At 40.8% G+C, this 18,322-nt stretch overlaps 2 protein-coding genes across 3 annotated transcripts in view; one reads left to right on the forward strand and one right to left on the reverse strand.

The window, feature by feature from the left end:
• PSMD14 (proteasome 26S subunit, non-ATPase 14) overlaps positions 1-18,322 on the forward strand; it is a 94,793-nt gene that overhangs the window by 21,986 nt on the left and 54,485 nt on the right. The gene's annotated exons all lie outside the window — the stretch shown is intronic.
• LOC121150623 (HIG1 domain family member 1A, mitochondrial-like) lies at positions 10,122-10,418 on the reverse strand. Its single transcript, XM_040971640.1, has one exon. It carries the CDS (start codon positions 10,401-10,403, stop codon positions 10,122-10,124), a length of 282 nt encoding a protein of 93 aa, XP_040827574.1. The 5' UTR covers positions 10,404-10,418.

Raw genomic sequence — 18,322 nt, forward strand, 5'->3', positions numbered from 1 at the left:
ATGTATATTTCTGATTTCTTTCTTTATCAACTGATTAGTACTCTAATGATAAAATTTTTGTTTCATTAAAAAGCATTTGGGGAAAGAGGTTCTCTTAATTTCAGTGACCAGTCTTCTTTTACCTTGAATTATGGTAGTGAAAAAAGAAAAGAGGTCGAGAGAGGCATTTTATTTGAATAATAGACTTGCCAATTAGCCATCAAGTGCCTCCATCTGTGAAATTGTTGATCAGATGGGTTAGCTGGGATGTTTCCAGACTAGGGCATCATAAATGGCACTTTAAAACTGTCACTTTGATGAAGAGGTTTCAAGTATTACACTGCTTGATACTGTGGAACCTTTTTTCCTTTTTGCAGTACCATGTTTTTTTAGAACATGCTGATCCCATTTATGAATTCTGTGGCATCAAGAGAACTTGGGAGACCTGCCGTGGGAAGTACTGCTTAATCAGTTCTGTTTTGTGACAGGATTAAACCAGCTTCTCTCATGGTTTTCATAGTACTGTTGGTTGGTGATGTGGCAGGTGCAGTTGGGGAAATACGTATTGCTTTGGGGTCGTGGAGTTGATGTACCTTGGCAAGTTTCTTTGCTCTTTCCCTTAATTGTGAACTTTTAAATGAATATATAGTAATGTAAGGTAATGTAAGTGTTGAGCTCTACATGTAGCACTTGTGTAAAATAACTTTGGCATCTGCCTTTATTTTTTATAAGGATTTAAGTTAGTGATTTTTAAAAACAGATTTGTTTGTATGAAAAGGAGAGAGAGACTGATTCCATCTGCTGGTTTACTCCCTAATCATTTTGACAGCTGGATGTGGTCCAGGCCAGAGCAGGAGCTCCATCAAGATCTCCCAGGTGGGTTACAAGGTCCCAGGCACATTATCATGGAGCCAGGCTGGAAGTAGAAAAGCTGAGATTCAAACTGGTGCCCTGGTTTAGAATTCTGGCACTCTAGGCAGCAACTTGCCTGGCTGCACCATAGTACTGACCCTGGATTTAAATGATTTATGGATAGTTATTGCATTTTGAAATTTAATAATATGTTATCTTTTCCCACTATCTTATACCTTATACTTACCTTTACTTTGTGTAGAAAGGTTTTTTTTTTAGGAAGGCGACTTCTTCAAATGCTTTTGCAATTAATTAGATATTAGAGACTGTAAGTGATGTTTCTCTATGGAGGACAGTACCATGCTTTTCTTTTGTCATAGGCTCAGAGTCCTGAAATTTGAACAGGCATCCTGGTCACCCATCTATGTGGGAACAAACTTTGTGGACAGCAGCTTGGCCTTCTGCTTGCCCTGGCATAGATCTCTGACCTGCCAGACTCACTGTGAAAGGAAGAATGTATCAGTCAATGTTAAAAAGCCAGGGCTTAGAGCTAGGGTAGACCTAAACAGTGGCTGAGATCCACAGAAGAGGATAAGAGAATGAAAACAAAATGCAAATATGCATGAAAGCAGATAATTTGGATCTTGCTCATGTTTTTCCAGGATAGATTTTCATATATTAGCATCATTCCTAGACTGTATCCCCAAGTAGGAAATTAATTGAGAGGAAAATATGACTTCAAATGTAGTTTATTTCAGAATGTCTGTTAACTGTGTCTTTTTTGTTCTCAAAGATATGTGTGTTAGATGGTGTTCCTTCTCTTGGCCCAGATATCCAGTGGTTGATAGATAATATTGATTAATCTGTAGGTTTCTCCTTATACGTGAGAATACTGAGTCAGATAGCAATTAAGTCAGTCACTTGTTCGCTATGTTATGACATTTGAAAAATATGACATGTCAAAAAAAAAATGTAGCTTTAGAGTAGAATTGAAAGACTTGCTTTAAAGATCTCCTGTAGAGCATGAAGTGGAAGTGCAAGAGGAGGAGAGGAGAGAAATAGATATGAAAGTATAACCTGTGCTTTCCTTCCCAGAGGAATGGAACTTTCCCCGGGCCTTGAATCAGTGCTACTCTTTCATGGGTTCCAGACATTTTTGCTCTGATGTGTTTACTGTCCCTTTTCCCTTAAATCCTCAGCAGCAAGAACTCAGTTATCTTTTTCATGGGAGCCCAAATAGCACCGTGAAGAGGTGATTGCTTAATCAGGGTAGGGCAGTGATCAGCAATGTTTCTAGGAAATCTCTAAAAGATGATTCCTGTCCCGTAACTTCTTCTGTGCCTTACAACTTCTTAGCGTGAATGAGTTTTTAAAGAAAAAAGGTGTATTTTACCAAATAAATTATTTAAAAACAGGAAGTGTATGTTGCATATTAAGTGTCCCTGTTGTCACTATTCCTTTCTCTGGAAATAACCTTTCATACCTGTTTATTTTTATTTTTCTGCTTAGTGAAGTAAACCGGTCCCCAAAAGGACAAATATCAAATGTTTTCTCTCATAGGACAGCCATTGTGTAAGATACAAAGTAAATAGACGTAGAAAACCAAGTATATGCATATATTGTCACAGATTAACTAAATAATGAGAGACTAACATATCAGGAAGTGAAGATGTGTTGTAGCATGTGTCTCTACTCCAGAATGAAAATAGGACTCCCAATGGTTTATTTATTTTTTTTTTTTTTACTTTTTTTTTTTTCCAATGGTTTAAATATACATTTACAATATTATACTAGATTCTACCTATACTTATGCCTACCATGCCACAATATACTTAAATAGCAGAAAGTTAAACTTGTAACTGTTACTAAGGGATAATGCTACTTTGACAATTGTGGAGAAAAATAGCAGGCAGGATACACAGGAGGGAAGAACCTTTGTATATATAAAACTGCATCATGGCAAAAAAAAAAAAAAGAAAGAAAGGGAGAACTGGGGAAAAAAGAGAGAACTAAAAGAAAAATAAAAAGATTTGATATCGGTGGTATTAGTGGAACTTCCTGTGGGAATAGAGATGTATGTAGCTGTCCAGCATGGCAAAAATTAGCCTTATGTGGCGACTGAGCCCTTGGAATGTGGCTAGTATGTCCAAATGTAAATATTTAAATTTTGCTTTATTACAAGTAATTAAAGTTTAAATAAATGCATGTGGCTAATGGCTACTTCACTGAATAGTAGAATACACATACTTAATACTGTAATACACTTAATACAGTATACTTAATACACTCAATACTGTATGTCAGATACTGTACTTTCCCATATCTGTAAATATAAAGCTGCCTTATTTTTCTTAGATGATGGCTTGATTTTCCATTCTGTGGGTGAACAATTTTCTTAAGATAATAATTTTTATTTTATATGATTTTTACATAGTTGATTAGGGTACAAAGGGTCAAGAGATACAGGAAGGTGAGTGAGAGCATTATGTCCACGTTCTCTTTTTTTCCTTCCAGAATGTGGGGAAAGGAGAGAGATAAATGGAAATAATTTTTTTTCAAAGATTTATTTATTTATTGGAAAGTCAGATATACAGAGAGGAAGATCCTCCGTCCAATAATTTACTCCCCAAGTGAGTATGCAATGGCCAATGCTATGCTGATCCAAAGGCAGGAGCCAGGAACTTCTTCCGGGTCTCCCACATAGGTGCAGGGTCCCAAGGCTTTGGGCCATCCTCGACGGCTTTCCCCGGCCACAAGCAGGGAGCTGGATGGGAAGTGGAGCTGCTGGGATTAGAACTGGTGCCCATATGGGATCCCTGTGCCTTCAAGGTGAGGACTTTAGCTGCTAGGCCATGCCGCCGGGCCCAAGTGGAAATAATTTTTTGGCCAATCCTTTTCATGTATATTTCAGTTGTTCCCTGTCTTTTGATTTACATACAAGTGTTATAAATATTTACTTGAAAATATTTCACAAATATATTCCAACAGATTACTTTGTATAAAGTAGGATTATTGTGTTTAATCAATGTCAGTTTAGGCAGATTGGTTGAAAGAATATAAGTTTTGGCCCTGAATTTAGGCTTCCCCACTTAACTTGGTCACATTTCAACATTCTCTCCTATAAAGTAAGTACAATAATATCCCCTATACAGGATTATGTTACTAGAAGTAATATATGTAATATATATGACAGATCCCTGCAGTGGTGTTAGGAGACAAAATTAAGAGTGTTAGTTAATGATAACTTTATCATTGCTTGTTTTATTAATAATGAGACCATAAGAAGCTGAGTAGCCTTTGTTTAATGTTGAATTGTGGAGCACCTCCAGAATAGCTTTGCATGGCTCTTTATAGGTTTTGTAAGTTCAGACAGTTCCTACCTTGTATTCATCCACCATCTCTGAATTGTATGTAGCCATCTGTAAATTACTTTTCGTATGTTAATTTAGAATTTGTGTATCAACTGGCAAAACTACATTTTAAGCTCTATATGGTGCTTTGCCTGTCAGCCAATAGTTAAATTTAAGCAGAATCACTCTTAATACAACATTGCCTGTATTTGAAAATTTTATGTCATATTGGTAGAAAACAGGAACTTAAAAATGCTGGTACTATTTAAAAGCAGCTGTAGGTCCCAAAATTGTGTGGGTTATGGAATTATATTATGAGTTTGGACGTAGTTTTTTCTTTAGTATTTTTAATTATATTGCTTCTATAAAACAAATCCCTTAAAATTATATTGAGGAAGTAAACTTTGTAAAATAAGTCCTTGATTACACGTGATTTTTATACTCTGAACACACTGGCAACTATTAGTAAGCTTACTTTAAGTTTTTCTTGACATCATCTTTCATAAATATACAGATTAAGAAATCAGCTTCAAGCATGCAGCGTGTCTGTGTAAGAGGGAAATGCACTCTGCATTTTTTAAAGTCTGAGAACCTGAAAAGCATGTTTGTATATGACATTCAGTTAACATAAAAACATTTTATATCTAAATTTAGTAATTCTTTTTTAAGTTTACTCATTGTTTACAAGGCAGGGAGAGAAGGAGAGAGAGATTGAGATCTTCCATCTGCTTTACTTAATGCCCACTGAGCTGGGCCTGGGCTAGGCCAAAACCAGGAGCCCAGAACTACCTCCTCCTTTTTGTGTTTTTTAACATTTACTTATTTATTTGAAAGGTAGAATTGCAGAGAAAGAGGTCAGGCAATCTTCCAACCAGTAGTTCCCTTCTCAAATGTGTACAATAGCCAGGGCTGGGCCAGGCCTAAACCAGGAGCTCCATCTGGGTCTCCCATGTATGTGATAGTCTCAAGTCCTTGGGCCATGCTGCGCTGCTTTCCCAGGAAGTCGAGACCTGAACCAGCACCCACATTAACACCAGCACTGCAGGTGATGACTCGGCTTTTCCTACCGCTCACTGCCTTCATTATTGGTCTCCCAGCACCAGAGAGGCAGCAGATCAGCTCAAATAAATGACCTCCATGCCTAGTCTGCTGTCTGATTGATTTTATCATCTCTGCCTCTTGTTCCTTTTTTAGGTATGCTTCAAGTCCTATTATATATAGGCAGCTATTATAGTTGAATTTTCTAGAGAAAATGCTAAAGCCTCTCATCCATTTTGTTTAATGTATTTATTCTTCTGAGGTAAGGGATCCAAAGTTCTTATTGGATACCCCACAAGCAAAGAGTTGCTTTTGGTATTTTTATGTATGGTTGGCTCTCAGAAGTATCAGAATGCCTGCCTGGCATGTTTGTGGGTGTCAACAGTAAAAACAAAAAACTGAGTTTATAAAGAAATTGAAAAGTTATTTGTATGTTTGATAGTCTTTCTCTAGTGTAGAATTTTTTCAATCAATAGCTTCTTAGTTTGGCTGTTTTTAAGTAAGATAATCCGTCCATCAGATAATAATAGTAGAGTACGGTGTATGACCCAATTTCTTGAGGTTGGAAACTTTTTTTTTAAGATGTATGTATTTCTTTGACCAAGAGATCTCTTCCATCTGCAGATTATCTTGCCAAATAAAAGTCACAACAGCCATGTTTTTGCAAGGCCTAAGCCAGGAGCAAGCAGCTCCATCTACATTTCCCACATGGGTGACAGGGTCCCAGTACTTGGAGCCATCTTCCACCACCTTCCTTCTAAAAGAATATTTAATTTTCTTTGTAATTACTGTTTACATGGTTGAGAGGGGTGCATGCTCAGGTGATCTTGATGAAGGTGGAGAGGGCCAGTACCCAGGAGGGTGGGTGGTACAAATATTTCAGTTATTTTTTCTTTTTGCTCCTGTGTCCACAGGGGAGAAAGGGAAGGAGGCCATACCTTGCTGTCAAACTACATAAGCACCCAGGGATAGGGGACAGTCATTTGACGACACTTTAGTGACCCCAGTGTGGGGAGGAGTATTGCGAGGTATTACTTGAGTGGTTTTGACAGGTTTATAATGTTGCTGATTTCATTGTTCCAGGTTTGAGAAAATCTTTCCAAGGTCTGTTAGCTGACCAAGTCCACCTTAGTACATCCACAGATTCAGGAATATGCTGCAATGTTTGGCCAGGAGAGTGGTCCAACCTGTTCTGCTTTCCATCCTCTGACCAGGCAGTTGACGTCTTCTGCTGACCTAGATGAGCTGGCCATAATGTCCCCTCTAAGCATCTGGGCATGCTGTATACTACTGCATAGGCATCAGCAACTGAAGAGGTCCAGTCCCAGTATATGCGCTTAAAAGTCAGACTGCGCATCCTGTGATTTTCCATGTTGCCAGGGTCTGAGTCCAACAGTCTAGTCTAGTTGTGGAGGTCCCAAGAAACCTTGCTTAGGTGATCCCAGACTTGACTTTTGTGTGTACCATGCAGTGCAGGTTCAGGCTCGATCTGTCATCAGTAATCACCAACAAATGCACATGTTTGTGGATGTAGCTCCCTGGTCAGTTTCTGCTCAGACCCATATATGATGTGAACTAATGAGTGCTGCTACCCAACCCAGCCAGCCTGCCACAGACCAAGTCCTCATTCATACCAGTGGGTGCTGTGGCCTAGTCAGGGTGACCCCCATTAACTCCCACCAGGCATACTCCCAGCCCCAGTTTTTGCATATGCTTGTCTGCTGTAGCCTAATCTGCCTCAGCTCAGATCCCATCTGGCTATTGTGCACACCTGTAGGTGCTGCAGCTTAGCTCAGCCCACCTTGCCCTCAGACTTGGCCTTCAGGTGTGCCGGTAAGTGCCACTGTCTTGTCCAATCTGGCAATACTGGTTGTTGCACTCACCAACAATAGGTACAATCTCACAAGGTAGTTTCCACAGTACTCCTGCCAGGTATATTTCTAGTCCTGGATTTTGTGCCTGCCAGGGGGTACTACAATCCAGCCGTACATGACTTGCACCCAGTCTCAGCACTTTCCAACTTGTGCTGTGTCCCAGCCCAGTAGGCCTACACCCATTCTTCCTCTCAGAAATACTAGCTGGTGCAGCAGTCTAGCCCAGCCAAGCCCAGGCCTGTCTACACTTAGACTAGCCCACTCCAATTCCCAGTTCTCATGGCCACAAGTGGAAGCAGTAGCCCAGCAAAGCAATCCCCGAAGTTTCTCTAACAGGGTCCACTCACAGCCCTGGGTCTTGCATGTACCTGTAGGTACTTTGAGACCCAGCTTGGCATGGTCCACCCACAATCTCAGCTCTTGCTGGTGGGTGTTGCAGCCTAGCCTAGCCAGGTAGTCCATATCCTGACCTGGCTCTTGAGAGCCAGTGGGTGCTGAGACTTTGCCCAGCCTGAACTGGCCTGGCCTTTCCCCATACCTGGCTCTTGTGCTCCGCAATGAGAGCTATGACATAGTAGTAGAGTTCCCCAAGTTCCCCACCAGACCTGTTTCCAACCCCAGATATCATGTTATGTTAGTGGGTGCTGCAGCCTGACCCCACTACCTACCTTAGAGCCAGCTCCCAAAGTGTCAGGTGGGTTCCTGTCAGGTGAGTTCTGTGGTCTAGCTTGACTTGGCCTCACTGCTCCCAACTCTCCATGTAAAGTGATAGGTGCTAGTTTCTCAGTGGCGAGCCCATAATTGCCCTACAGAATCTGCCCCCCTGCACTGATATTTGCAGGCAGGTATTGTGTCCTAGCCCAGCACAAGTATCCCCTATGTGTGGGTGCCTTAGCCTGACCCAGACATGCTTTCTGGTTCTTCCCCTCTAAATCGCTCCATCTCAACTCCCTTGCCTACCCGCAAGTGCAGTGGCCCTGTCGGTGGAAGACCCCGGAAGTCATTTCTTCCCTGTCAAACAAGCTCTCAGTCATTCCTATTCCAGTATGTCCCCACACCCCTCCCCAGAGAATCTACAGCATCCTACCCCTCCCCTCCTTAACACTCCTCCTTCCCTATTTCCTCCCCTCCGCTGGCCCGAGGCTGAGGTGGTGTGTCCCAGCCCAGGATTCCCTGTATTCCCTACTTCTCTTTAACGGTAACAGAAGAATAAGTTCCTGTGCTATCATACTGGTGTGGTTAACACAACTATGGCATTAACCAGGTCCAAAATGCCTGCCAGCTACTGATTCTTTTTCTCTCAGCAGTGTAACGCTTGCCTAGGTACAGGGCAACCTAGGCAGTTGCCTACAGCTGGTGATAAAGAGCACTTTCAATATGGCTTCCCGTACTGTGCCACAAAGCAGGCCCTGTTACACATTTTTAATTTTATTTTTTCCGTGCATCTGTGGAAGTTCCTTAGTATATTATAGTATTGCTAATCCTCTAGTGTCCTTCCATTCTGCTCATCTGTTACATGACTTTGTGTAAGATACTCTAAGTGAATGTCCTTTGCTTCCTTAGTTTAGTGAATTTATTGCTAACTTGGCTTTTAGACCATTTAAAGATGCCTTTCTTTTCACCTTCTCCAGGAAATTGTTTATGGTATGTCAGTCAGCAAAGCTAGATTTTGCTACAGGAGCAATGCCTACATTCCAGTGGCTTACAGGCACAATGGTTTTTCTTTTTGTTGTTGTTTATTTACTTGCTTGTTTGTCTATGTTCCTTTACTTTAATAAAAATATATAGATCAGAATATCACCATGGAATTTAAGTTCAGGTTAGTTAAGAGAATTTTTGTAATAATATATTCTGTATATATCAAAGTTTGTATATAATGTTTGATCAACCAGCTTGCTCACAAACTATTAATCACTTCCACTGTAGGTAGTTTAATATTTATAAGTCTTACACAGAAGAAAAAAATACTGTACACATTTAAAAATGGTAATTTACCTTTGCCTTAAGCAGTTAAAATGCAAGTTTCAATTTCAAGATGACATTTAGAAATTATTCTAGTATAACAGCAGCAAAATATAATTCTTCAGTTATGAAAGAACTAAATTGGAATCCATAATTAAATTGATCTCATTTTACAGGTATGATTCTGAAATATACTGCCACACAGCTATCTTTTTTTTTTTAAAGATTTACTTTTATTATTTTTTTTATTGGAAAGGCGGATATACAGAGAGGAGAGACAGAGAGGAAGATCTTCCGTCCGATGATTCACTCCCCAAGTGAGCGCAACGGTCGATGCTATGCCGATCCGAAGCCAGGAGCCTCTTCCGGGTCTCCCACGCGGGTGCAGGGTCCCAAAGCTCTGGGCCGTCCTTGACTGCTTTCCCGGGCCACAGGCAGGGAGCTGGATGGGAAGCGGGGCTGCTGGGATTAGAACCGGCGCCCATATGGGATCCCGGTGCGTGCAAGGCGAGGACCTTAACCACTTGCGCCACCGCGCTGGGCCCCCACACAGCTATCTTAAAAGGTTTTGTTTAAACATACACACGCATTCCGTTAGAAAGGGTTTGCAAGTTCTATTCCAGGAACTTTTTAAAAAGTTCTTGAAGAGATAACTAGCCCCAACAAAATTGAAATAGTCAGCCAGTCAATAAGGCAGTCAGGAAAAAAATGAATTAACTGGGGTGATTAGACTCCTAACATGCAAAACATGTGATATTCCGCAGAAGACTAGAAGTGGCTTCAAGTTTGGCCTGTTGTGTTATTCAGGACTACAAAAGTTTAAGAAGGGGGAAACTAAAATGTAACATTGTGTTAACTTGGCTCCTCTGAATGACCCATGAGTGAACTAATAAATAATTTGGTCACTAGGCAAATTACACCTATAAGAAAGGAGGTCATTATTGAAAACACCATGTTATTGTCCAAATTCCTCAAATTATTTATTTCCAATAGAAAATGTAACATCAGTATGAGATGTGTAACTAAAGGAAGCGTCTCCAACAAAGCCAAGCTGACATTTCATCTTCTAAGGCTTAGGTTTCGTCCAAAATTCCCTGTACAAGGAATAGCCCATACCAACAATCATTGCTCCTACCACAAAACCTTGAGCAGCCATGCGCACATGGATCTGGTGAAGGGACATTTTTGTATTTCCCCTGCTTTTCAGTCTGTAGAGCCCATATGCAACAATGGCTACAAAACTTGCCATCCCAAAGGGGACAAATGGTGCCTCTTTAGCTTTTTGGATAAGCTTGGATCCCTGATCTTCATCAGATGAAGAAAGAGAAACATCTGTATTGGTTGACATAGTGATTGCTTGAACAATTTTCTGACAGTGACAAACACCACACACTCACCAACTGGCTTCTTTGTTTTTAATTTACTCAAGTTACATGCCTATCATTGGTGATCTGGGTACTTGATTCTGTGGTATCATTATTTGGTATTCAAACTGACAAGGCTGAACTGACAGTCACTAAACAATGGCTTTTAAAAAAGGATTTGACTGGAAGTGACACAGGTCACAAGCAAATCACATGTTCACACCTAACTTTAGGAAGTCAGCAAAGGGCAGTCCTATTATTTGCCTTAGAGAAGGATCAAAAATATTTTGTGGACAGTAAGAATTATTAGATATGATGTCTCCAAACCTGAATAATCTCTCCCTGTTTTATACTTTTGTAACATTCTGTAAAATTCTGTGAGGGTACTTCAAAAAATTCATGGAAAAGAGAATTAAAAGGTAAGTGTATTTGGGTGTGAAAAATGTGAAATCCATATAGTTTTTTTTCATAATGTGCATTTTCATGAATTTTTTGAAGACACTTATGCCTCATTGTTATTTATATTAAAATTATGATAAAATCCTGTATTAATATAGAATTTGAGTTTGATGAGTTCGGAGGTTGGCTTTATACCTGTGAAATTCCTACCCAGCTAACTGGGCAAACTCATGCCAGTCATTCATTAACCTTGCGTTAGAAAAATCCTTCCTGTGTCAGTTTGCATCAGTGGTCCTCAAACTCACCTTCATAATAATTTGGAGAAGTGAAAGTAAAAAGGAAATACCTGAACCTCAGCCCAGAGTAGTTCAGTCACAATCTTAGAATGGGCTCAGCCCTCAGAATTTTTTAAGCTCTGTACAATATTTAATAAACACTTATAAGAAATTATATAAACAATATACAAATGCTGGCTTACAAGATCATTATTTATTTGCTTTCTAGTGAACCTCTTTGAATATTCAGCATTGTTTTTTGTTATATTCCATAGCTTACTTGCTTTCCTGTGATTTTTTGGCACCAAACCCTGCTTGTACTTATTTATTCATTTTTATATTCACTTGTATATTGTGTTTGTCTTCTGCTCTACACTCTTTTAAAAAATATTTATTTATTTATTTGTTGGAGAGGTAGATTTACAAAGAACAAGAGACAGAAAGATCTTCTGTCCAGTGATCTACTCCCCAATGGCCACAATGGTCAGAGCTAAGTCAACCCAAAGCCAGTAACCAGGAGCTGCTTCTGGGTCTCCCACTGGTGCAGATGCAGTGTCCTAAGGTCATGGGCCATCCTCTACTACTTTCCCAGGCCACAAGCAGGGAGCTAGATGGGAAGTGGAGCAGCCGGGAAATGAATCCGTGCCCATTTGGGATCCCAGTGCATTTAAGGCAAGGACTAGACTATAGCTACTAGGCTACTGCTCCTAGCTTTCTTACTCTGCACTTTAAGAACCATCAATGCATCTAATTAGTTCATAATATACCTAGTACTTGTCACTGTGTCTGTCACACAGAAAGTTTCCCTACTCTTTTTTTTAAGATTTATTTATTTATTTATTGGAAAGTCAGACATACAGAGAGGAGGAGAGACAGAGAGGAAGATCCTCTGTCCAATGATTCACTCCCCAAGTGAGCGCGCAATGGCCAATGCTATGCCAATCTGAAGCTAGGATCCAGGAACTTCTTCCGGGCATCCCACACAGGTGCAGGGTCCCAAGGCCTTGGGCCATCCTCAACTGCCTTCCCAGGCCATAAGCAGGGAGCTGGATGGGAAGTGGAGCTGCCAGGATTAGAACCGGCGTCCATATGGGATCCTGGGGTGTTCAAGGTGAGAACCTTAGCCACTAGGCCATGCTGCCAGGCCCAGTTTCCCTATTCTTTTTTCACTTTTATTTCTCTACTATCCCTGCTCATATTTACCTGTTTCTTTGTATTCCATCTCCTCTGTAGAATGATTTCTGTTTTCTTGTATTGGTTCTTTTGTTTTTCTATTTTTTTTTTTTAAGACTGACTTATGTTTATTGCAAAGGCAGATCAAATTTATGGAGAGAAGGAAAGATCTTGCAGCTTCTGGTTCACTCCTTAGCCTGAACTGCTGGAGTTGAGCCTCCCTGGAACCAGGAGCTTCTTTCAGGTCTCCCACATGGGTGCAGGGTCCCAAGGCGTTAGTCATCCTCCTCTGCTTTCCCAGGTCATAAGCAGGGAGTTGGATTGGATGGGGAACAGCTGGGACACAAATTGGCACACATACGGGATTCTGACACTTGCAAGATGAAGATTTAGCCATTGAGCCATCATGCCGGCCGGGCCCTTTTTCCTTTCATTAGATGAGATAAATTTTGAAAATTAAGACAAAATACAAATATAATGTATTTGAAAAATATAAAACAGTGCCATACACTTAGGCACGGTTATTAGTATTGTATGTGATCACCTCCAGGGCAAGTCAGCTAATCAGTGGTCCAGCTAGTCTCATACTGGAACTCTGGGTCATCCAATGGTGTCCATTGCTTGGATGTCAGATAATCAGCTTTTTATACAATTATAGTGATCCAGCAATAACATTGGTGCAAATTTTGTAAACCTGTACTTGGTACCACAACAGTTAGCATCTGTATTTAAAAATCTATCATCTTAACTTTCAAATATTTTAAGTACATTTTTCTTTTGAGAGAAAACCAAACATTTATTTATATTCATAAGAGCTGAATATTTTTGATAAAGGCAGAAATGTGGATAACAAAAAATACTTATATTTGTAACGATGGTCACCTTTTAAAAAACTCACATCCTAATAAAAGCACCTATTAAAACTGAAGTAGCATTAATTTATGGTTGACTTCATAAGAGTGTGCTTTAGATTTCATCCCATTTTCTTTAAAAAGCTTTGAATGATTATGTGCAGGATGGTTGTTGCCTCATGTCTGCTGTCTGTTTTGGTGTATCAAGCATTTGTTTAGAATGCTTTTTCCCTTTGCTTTTTTCAGCATTTTTGGTTTTTTGCTTGCTTGTTTTGTGTGTGTGTATATATGTCATTATTTTGTTTTGTTCTTTGGTTTGGAAATACCTACATATTGCTTTATTCTTAGCTTAAGGGAAGATTATATCAAATAGATTGTTGTGACTTCTGTATTTCCTGTGCACACTTCTATTTTTTTGTAATTAATCTCTTTGGAATTATGGTTTTTCTTTCACTGTATAACTCGATTTTTGTTCAGTAATAAATAAATAGAGAGTGGGGGAATGAGAGAGAGAGAGAGAATCTCCTGTCCATTGGTTTACTCCATAGATACCCAGCAACAGCTGGGAAGCTGAAGCCAGGAGCAGGAACTCAGTGGGTATAGGGTCATGAATACTTCAGCCATCACCTGCTATTTCCTCTGGTAAGTCTTACCAGGAAGCTGGAATGGAAAATTGGGCTACAGCTCTAACCACAGACACTTCATTATAGAATGCATGCGTAACTGTTGAGCTGAAACTCTGCTGCTGTGAAAAGCTTTTCGGGTCCAGAAACTGTCTACCTCTGTTGTAGTCAGTTCATAGCATATGAGTTCTCAAGTCTGTGACTATTGAATTAATAAATAAAAAATATTCATTTGTCCATGTATGTATATATAGGTATGTAACATTCCATACATGGTTTTGCATAGTGTAATTTGGAAGATGTGTTAGTTAATGAATTTTGAATTATTTTTGCTTCCCAAAATAAACATTTGTGGGTAACAAATAGAATTTTAGTTGAATGGTGTTAGCACAGATGGGGCCACTAATAACTATAAGGATTTTCAATCCAGTTGTAACATCCATTATGGAACAATTATGATACCTTAATGTCCTGTTTTGGGACATCAAGGTTCTGCTTTATTCTTTGTGTCTGTTATAAGTTAGGAAAAAATGTTATTGCCACTTTTCCATGTTTATTATTTTGAACTGATCAGTAAGTAATGCTTACTTATGATAAAGATAGTCAAGTGTTGTGTTTGTTCCTTTCTCATTGTAATGGAGTGAAATAATAGTAATCCAGGATAGGGGGCAATCGCTCTGTTCTGGTGAGACCGATCTTATAGATGCCTAGTGTGACTGGTGCTCATGGCATCAGTCTCTCTCTTTTTGTCTCTGTCTCTCACACACACACAGAAGAAGAGGAAAAGAGAGAAATATTTTTAAGTAGGTGAAAATTGTTTCAAAATTAGTATCAAAGGTGATCCTAAAGGGGAAGAAGTGTTGCAGTGTGCATTATGCACCGGACCACAAGTTCTTTGGTTAAGCTCCTCTTAACATTGATTGAATCTCTTTGTATTAAGTAATGGTGTCATCTCCTCTTCCCTTCTGTTGTATTGCTTCTCTCCACTGCCTGTTCTTCACAGAAATTTTTATACTCTCAAAAATAATGGCTCAGCAGTGCACCAAGTGGTGCCAAGCTCTGCCTGCTGGCCGCCCAGCGGCGAGCTCTGGGGTTTTGATGATATGAAATAGCTGCTTAGGGACACCCATAAGTAAGACCAGCGTTAGCATAGGTGAGACACTAATTTCTGATGATTCCCAGGACTCGGGACATGAAACCTTAATGCAGGTGTGGGACTGAGACCTGAATGTTTGGAGTAAGCAAACTTTAGTCCACAAACATTATTGGAACACAGGGTGCAGCTCAGGACATGCCCAGCTTGGTTTTGGCTCCACTGGTCCACATTAAGCACAGAGTTGAGCCACGGTGTCTAAGGCAGGGGTTGTGACAGGTGGATGGGGTGGCGGTCGGGTCTGAATACAGTCGTTGTCTCCCTTGGCACAAGTGTGGACTGGAAAAAGACGTACCGGGCCGGGCCAGACCGCAACACCTTCTGGCGCTTTGGAGTACCAGGGTAGATGTGGGACAGACTAGGCTAGGTCCCAACTCCAACTGAGCCATATATGAGCTATGTGGGGATGTGGACGACCATGGCTGGGCTGAAACACCCTACAGCAAGAACCAGAATGGGATGATGGCCAGTTAGGAAAGGCCACTGTTCCTGCTAGGACAGGAGGCAAACTGGCACATGAACCCACTGGTATGCACGAAACCTGGCACATGGAGGGGTTCTGATGGAGGAGCCCGGGCAACTCCTCTGGTAGGACACAGACCCCGCAGGTCAGCTCAAGAAACACGGAAGGTAACAGCCAAGAGGTCATGGAAAGTGTCCCACTGGCATGCATTTGGCATGGGTCGGGGGCGGACCAGGCTGAATCTGCTCATGTCATCCACTGGTAAATCCGAACGCCAGAACAGAGTGTGGGTCGAACCAGGTCTGGTCGTGACAAGAGCAACACACAATTTGGAATGCCAAGGTGAGGTAGCCTGAGCCGGATGCAGCCGCAGCACCCAACCAGCACACGTGAGAACCAGGAAGGGAGGAGGCAGAGCTGACAGGGGAATAAGGGGTGGTTCCCTAGTTGAACAGCAACTTACACTGAGGAGCGTGAGCTGGGTAGGGGGTAGACCAGACCAGGCAGGGACACAGCACCTGCGCACCTCATGTGGACCAGATTGGGTGAAAGCCAGGCTGGGCTGACTATTCCCATTGTTGGAAGCTACAATCAGAGTAGGTGAGGGTTGTTGGGGCTTGGTCGTAGCATCAGCTGGCGGAAGCTGATACAAAGGGTTAGACATGTCGAGTTGAATCACAGGGCCAACTGGAGAGGGTACAACTGGAATGGGAGTGACCTGGGAGGGAAATAGTGGGCTCCTCCCTCTTGGGTCATCACCTTCCACGGGGGGGCATGGGAACTGGGTCAGGGGCTGGGGTGGCTAGACAGACACCCAACAACATCCGTTAGGGCCAGTTGGATGAGATGGTTGGATGGAAGTAGGTTGCAACACCCGTTGGCAAGTATATGAACAGAAGGGTATTTGGGACAGACTGGACTAGTATGCCATACATATTGGCAAGCCAGGGTAGGGGGTGGGCCTGGTTGGGGTTACTGTTGGCCGCCCTGACTGGGCTGCAGCTCCTACTGGTACATGTGAGGGCCAAGTATGTCCAGGGCGGAACCAGGCCGGACTACAGGAGAACATGGGTGGAGACAGAACCGACCCAGCAACTGCAACCACCAGCTGATTGGGGCAATGGACTGTGGCGGGCCCTATGCTTACTAGAACACGCAGGAATCTGGACGTGGAATACCTCAAAATTTCTTTGAGGATCTCCCTAGTCGAGACACTGGACTCAGAGTCCTAACCAAGAAAAGACAGAACAAGTCAAGCCACAACCTCAGCTATCTGTTGGCAGCAAAAAACTGGGCAAATGGAGACTCTAGAAGGGACTGTGTCAATCAATGGACTCTTCAACGACCACATCGTGCTTGGAGTGGCGAGACTGGCAGCGACCCATGAATGGTGAACTATTGGAACCACTCGATTGAGTATCTCAGAGCATGCCCCACATCCGGGACTTAGGGTGGGTGGGAAACTGGGTGGGGTTTCTTCCTCTATATGCCCCTTTAGGCCTTGAACCTTTTTTTTTTACCCCAATTAAATATGTAAAGATTGTCAAAATTAAAAAAAAAAAAATGGCTCAGGAGCAGCCACTTAAGTTTGCTGTGTTGGAGGGGTCCAGTAGAGAAAAAGTATTCAGAAAGGCAGCAAATGAGTTTGTCAAATAATGAGGGAGAGAGAAAGTGGGTAAAGTGGCAAAAAGGATAATAGAATATTGTGTAGGAAAATTACCATTTTTGACATGCTTGAACCTTACATTTCCATTATGATTTCGACCTTTAGTAGTCAGATTTCTAATGAGTAAGGATATTGTGGATGTAGTTACTCAAGAAACCAGCAGTTTTTCAAGAATAGGGAAACTGGTGCCTCCATGATCATGGTGGTGATTATTGATTTGTCACAGATGTATAGTGTTAGATATAATAGGTTTTCTTACCATAGTATAATGTTGTGTTCTTACTCTAATACAGGTTCTTATGAAAGTCAATACTTTCAAGATTTCTCAGAACTATAATATTGTTGTGTTAATATTATGTATCTGAGTTATTACAATTCCTATTGTACTTACAATATATGGGAATATTAGCAAGTGTCATTTGAAAAGTAATGCATCATTGTTTTGACATTTCCATTCTTATTTTCTTTGCTTCTTTTTGTCTTTTTTTTTTTTTTTAAGAATTAATGTGCCATCTGGAAACCTGAGATCATGCCATAAAAGGAATTTAGGATTTTTTTTTCTTTTGGCAATCAGTCACCAGAATATGCTGTGAATGTGCACCTTATCAGAATAAATAAATATAATTAGGTGTATTAACACATATGTCTCAAAATGCTTCTGTATTGGAAATTCTTACATGACTATTGTGAGGTTTTTTTTAAATTACTGTTCTATCATGTTAAGATAACTAGTGGGACAGTTATCGGATCCTCAAACTTAAATGTAAATCAAAACCTTATGACTTAATAGTTTTAAACTATTTCAAATGCTGTATGCTGAATCTTCTTATTAAAATAAGCAAATATAATTAATTTATGTTTTTCAGAGGGGAGAGTTGCAGTATTACATTGCAATTAGCTTGTTCTGTTCTCTTCTGAATAACATAGTCATTGAAACTGTCAGCCAAAGGACCTTTTTTTTTGGAACATTTTTTTTAACTCTTAAAAAAGTAACAAGTTTTTTAAATTAATTGAGAGAAAACAGCTGAAAACGTGCATTGAAAGGGTTAAGTCGACATGAAAGAATTCATTTCCACTTTAATGACCTAGCCTTGCTGGGTTAGGACGATGGGGAACATGCTTCTGACTTGTACTCCTATTGCCAATTAACACCTCCTATAACAGGTTGCCTCAGCTAGTCATTGAAGCTCAGGCAGTAGAAATAGTTTACATGCAGCTTGTTTTTCACACTAGTTGTTTAATACTCACAAAATTAAAGTATTAAAAGGTTGTTTCTTACCTTGCTGGGCAAGAGATAAAC

This window comes from Ochotona curzoniae, unplaced genomic scaffold (genome assembly GCF_017591425.1).
Source record: "Ochotona curzoniae isolate NIBS_2020 unplaced genomic scaffold, NIBS_Ocur_1.0 contig_2210, whole genome shotgun sequence".
NCBI lineage: Eukaryota > Metazoa > Chordata > Mammalia > Lagomorpha > Ochotonidae > Ochotona > Ochotona curzoniae.

What these genes read in the sequence shown, in the direction of transcription:
- LOC121150623 (XM_040971640.1), bottom strand. Translation starts at nt 10,403, where the DNA reads ATGTCAACCAATACAGATGTTTCTCTTTCTTCATCTGATGAAGATCAG.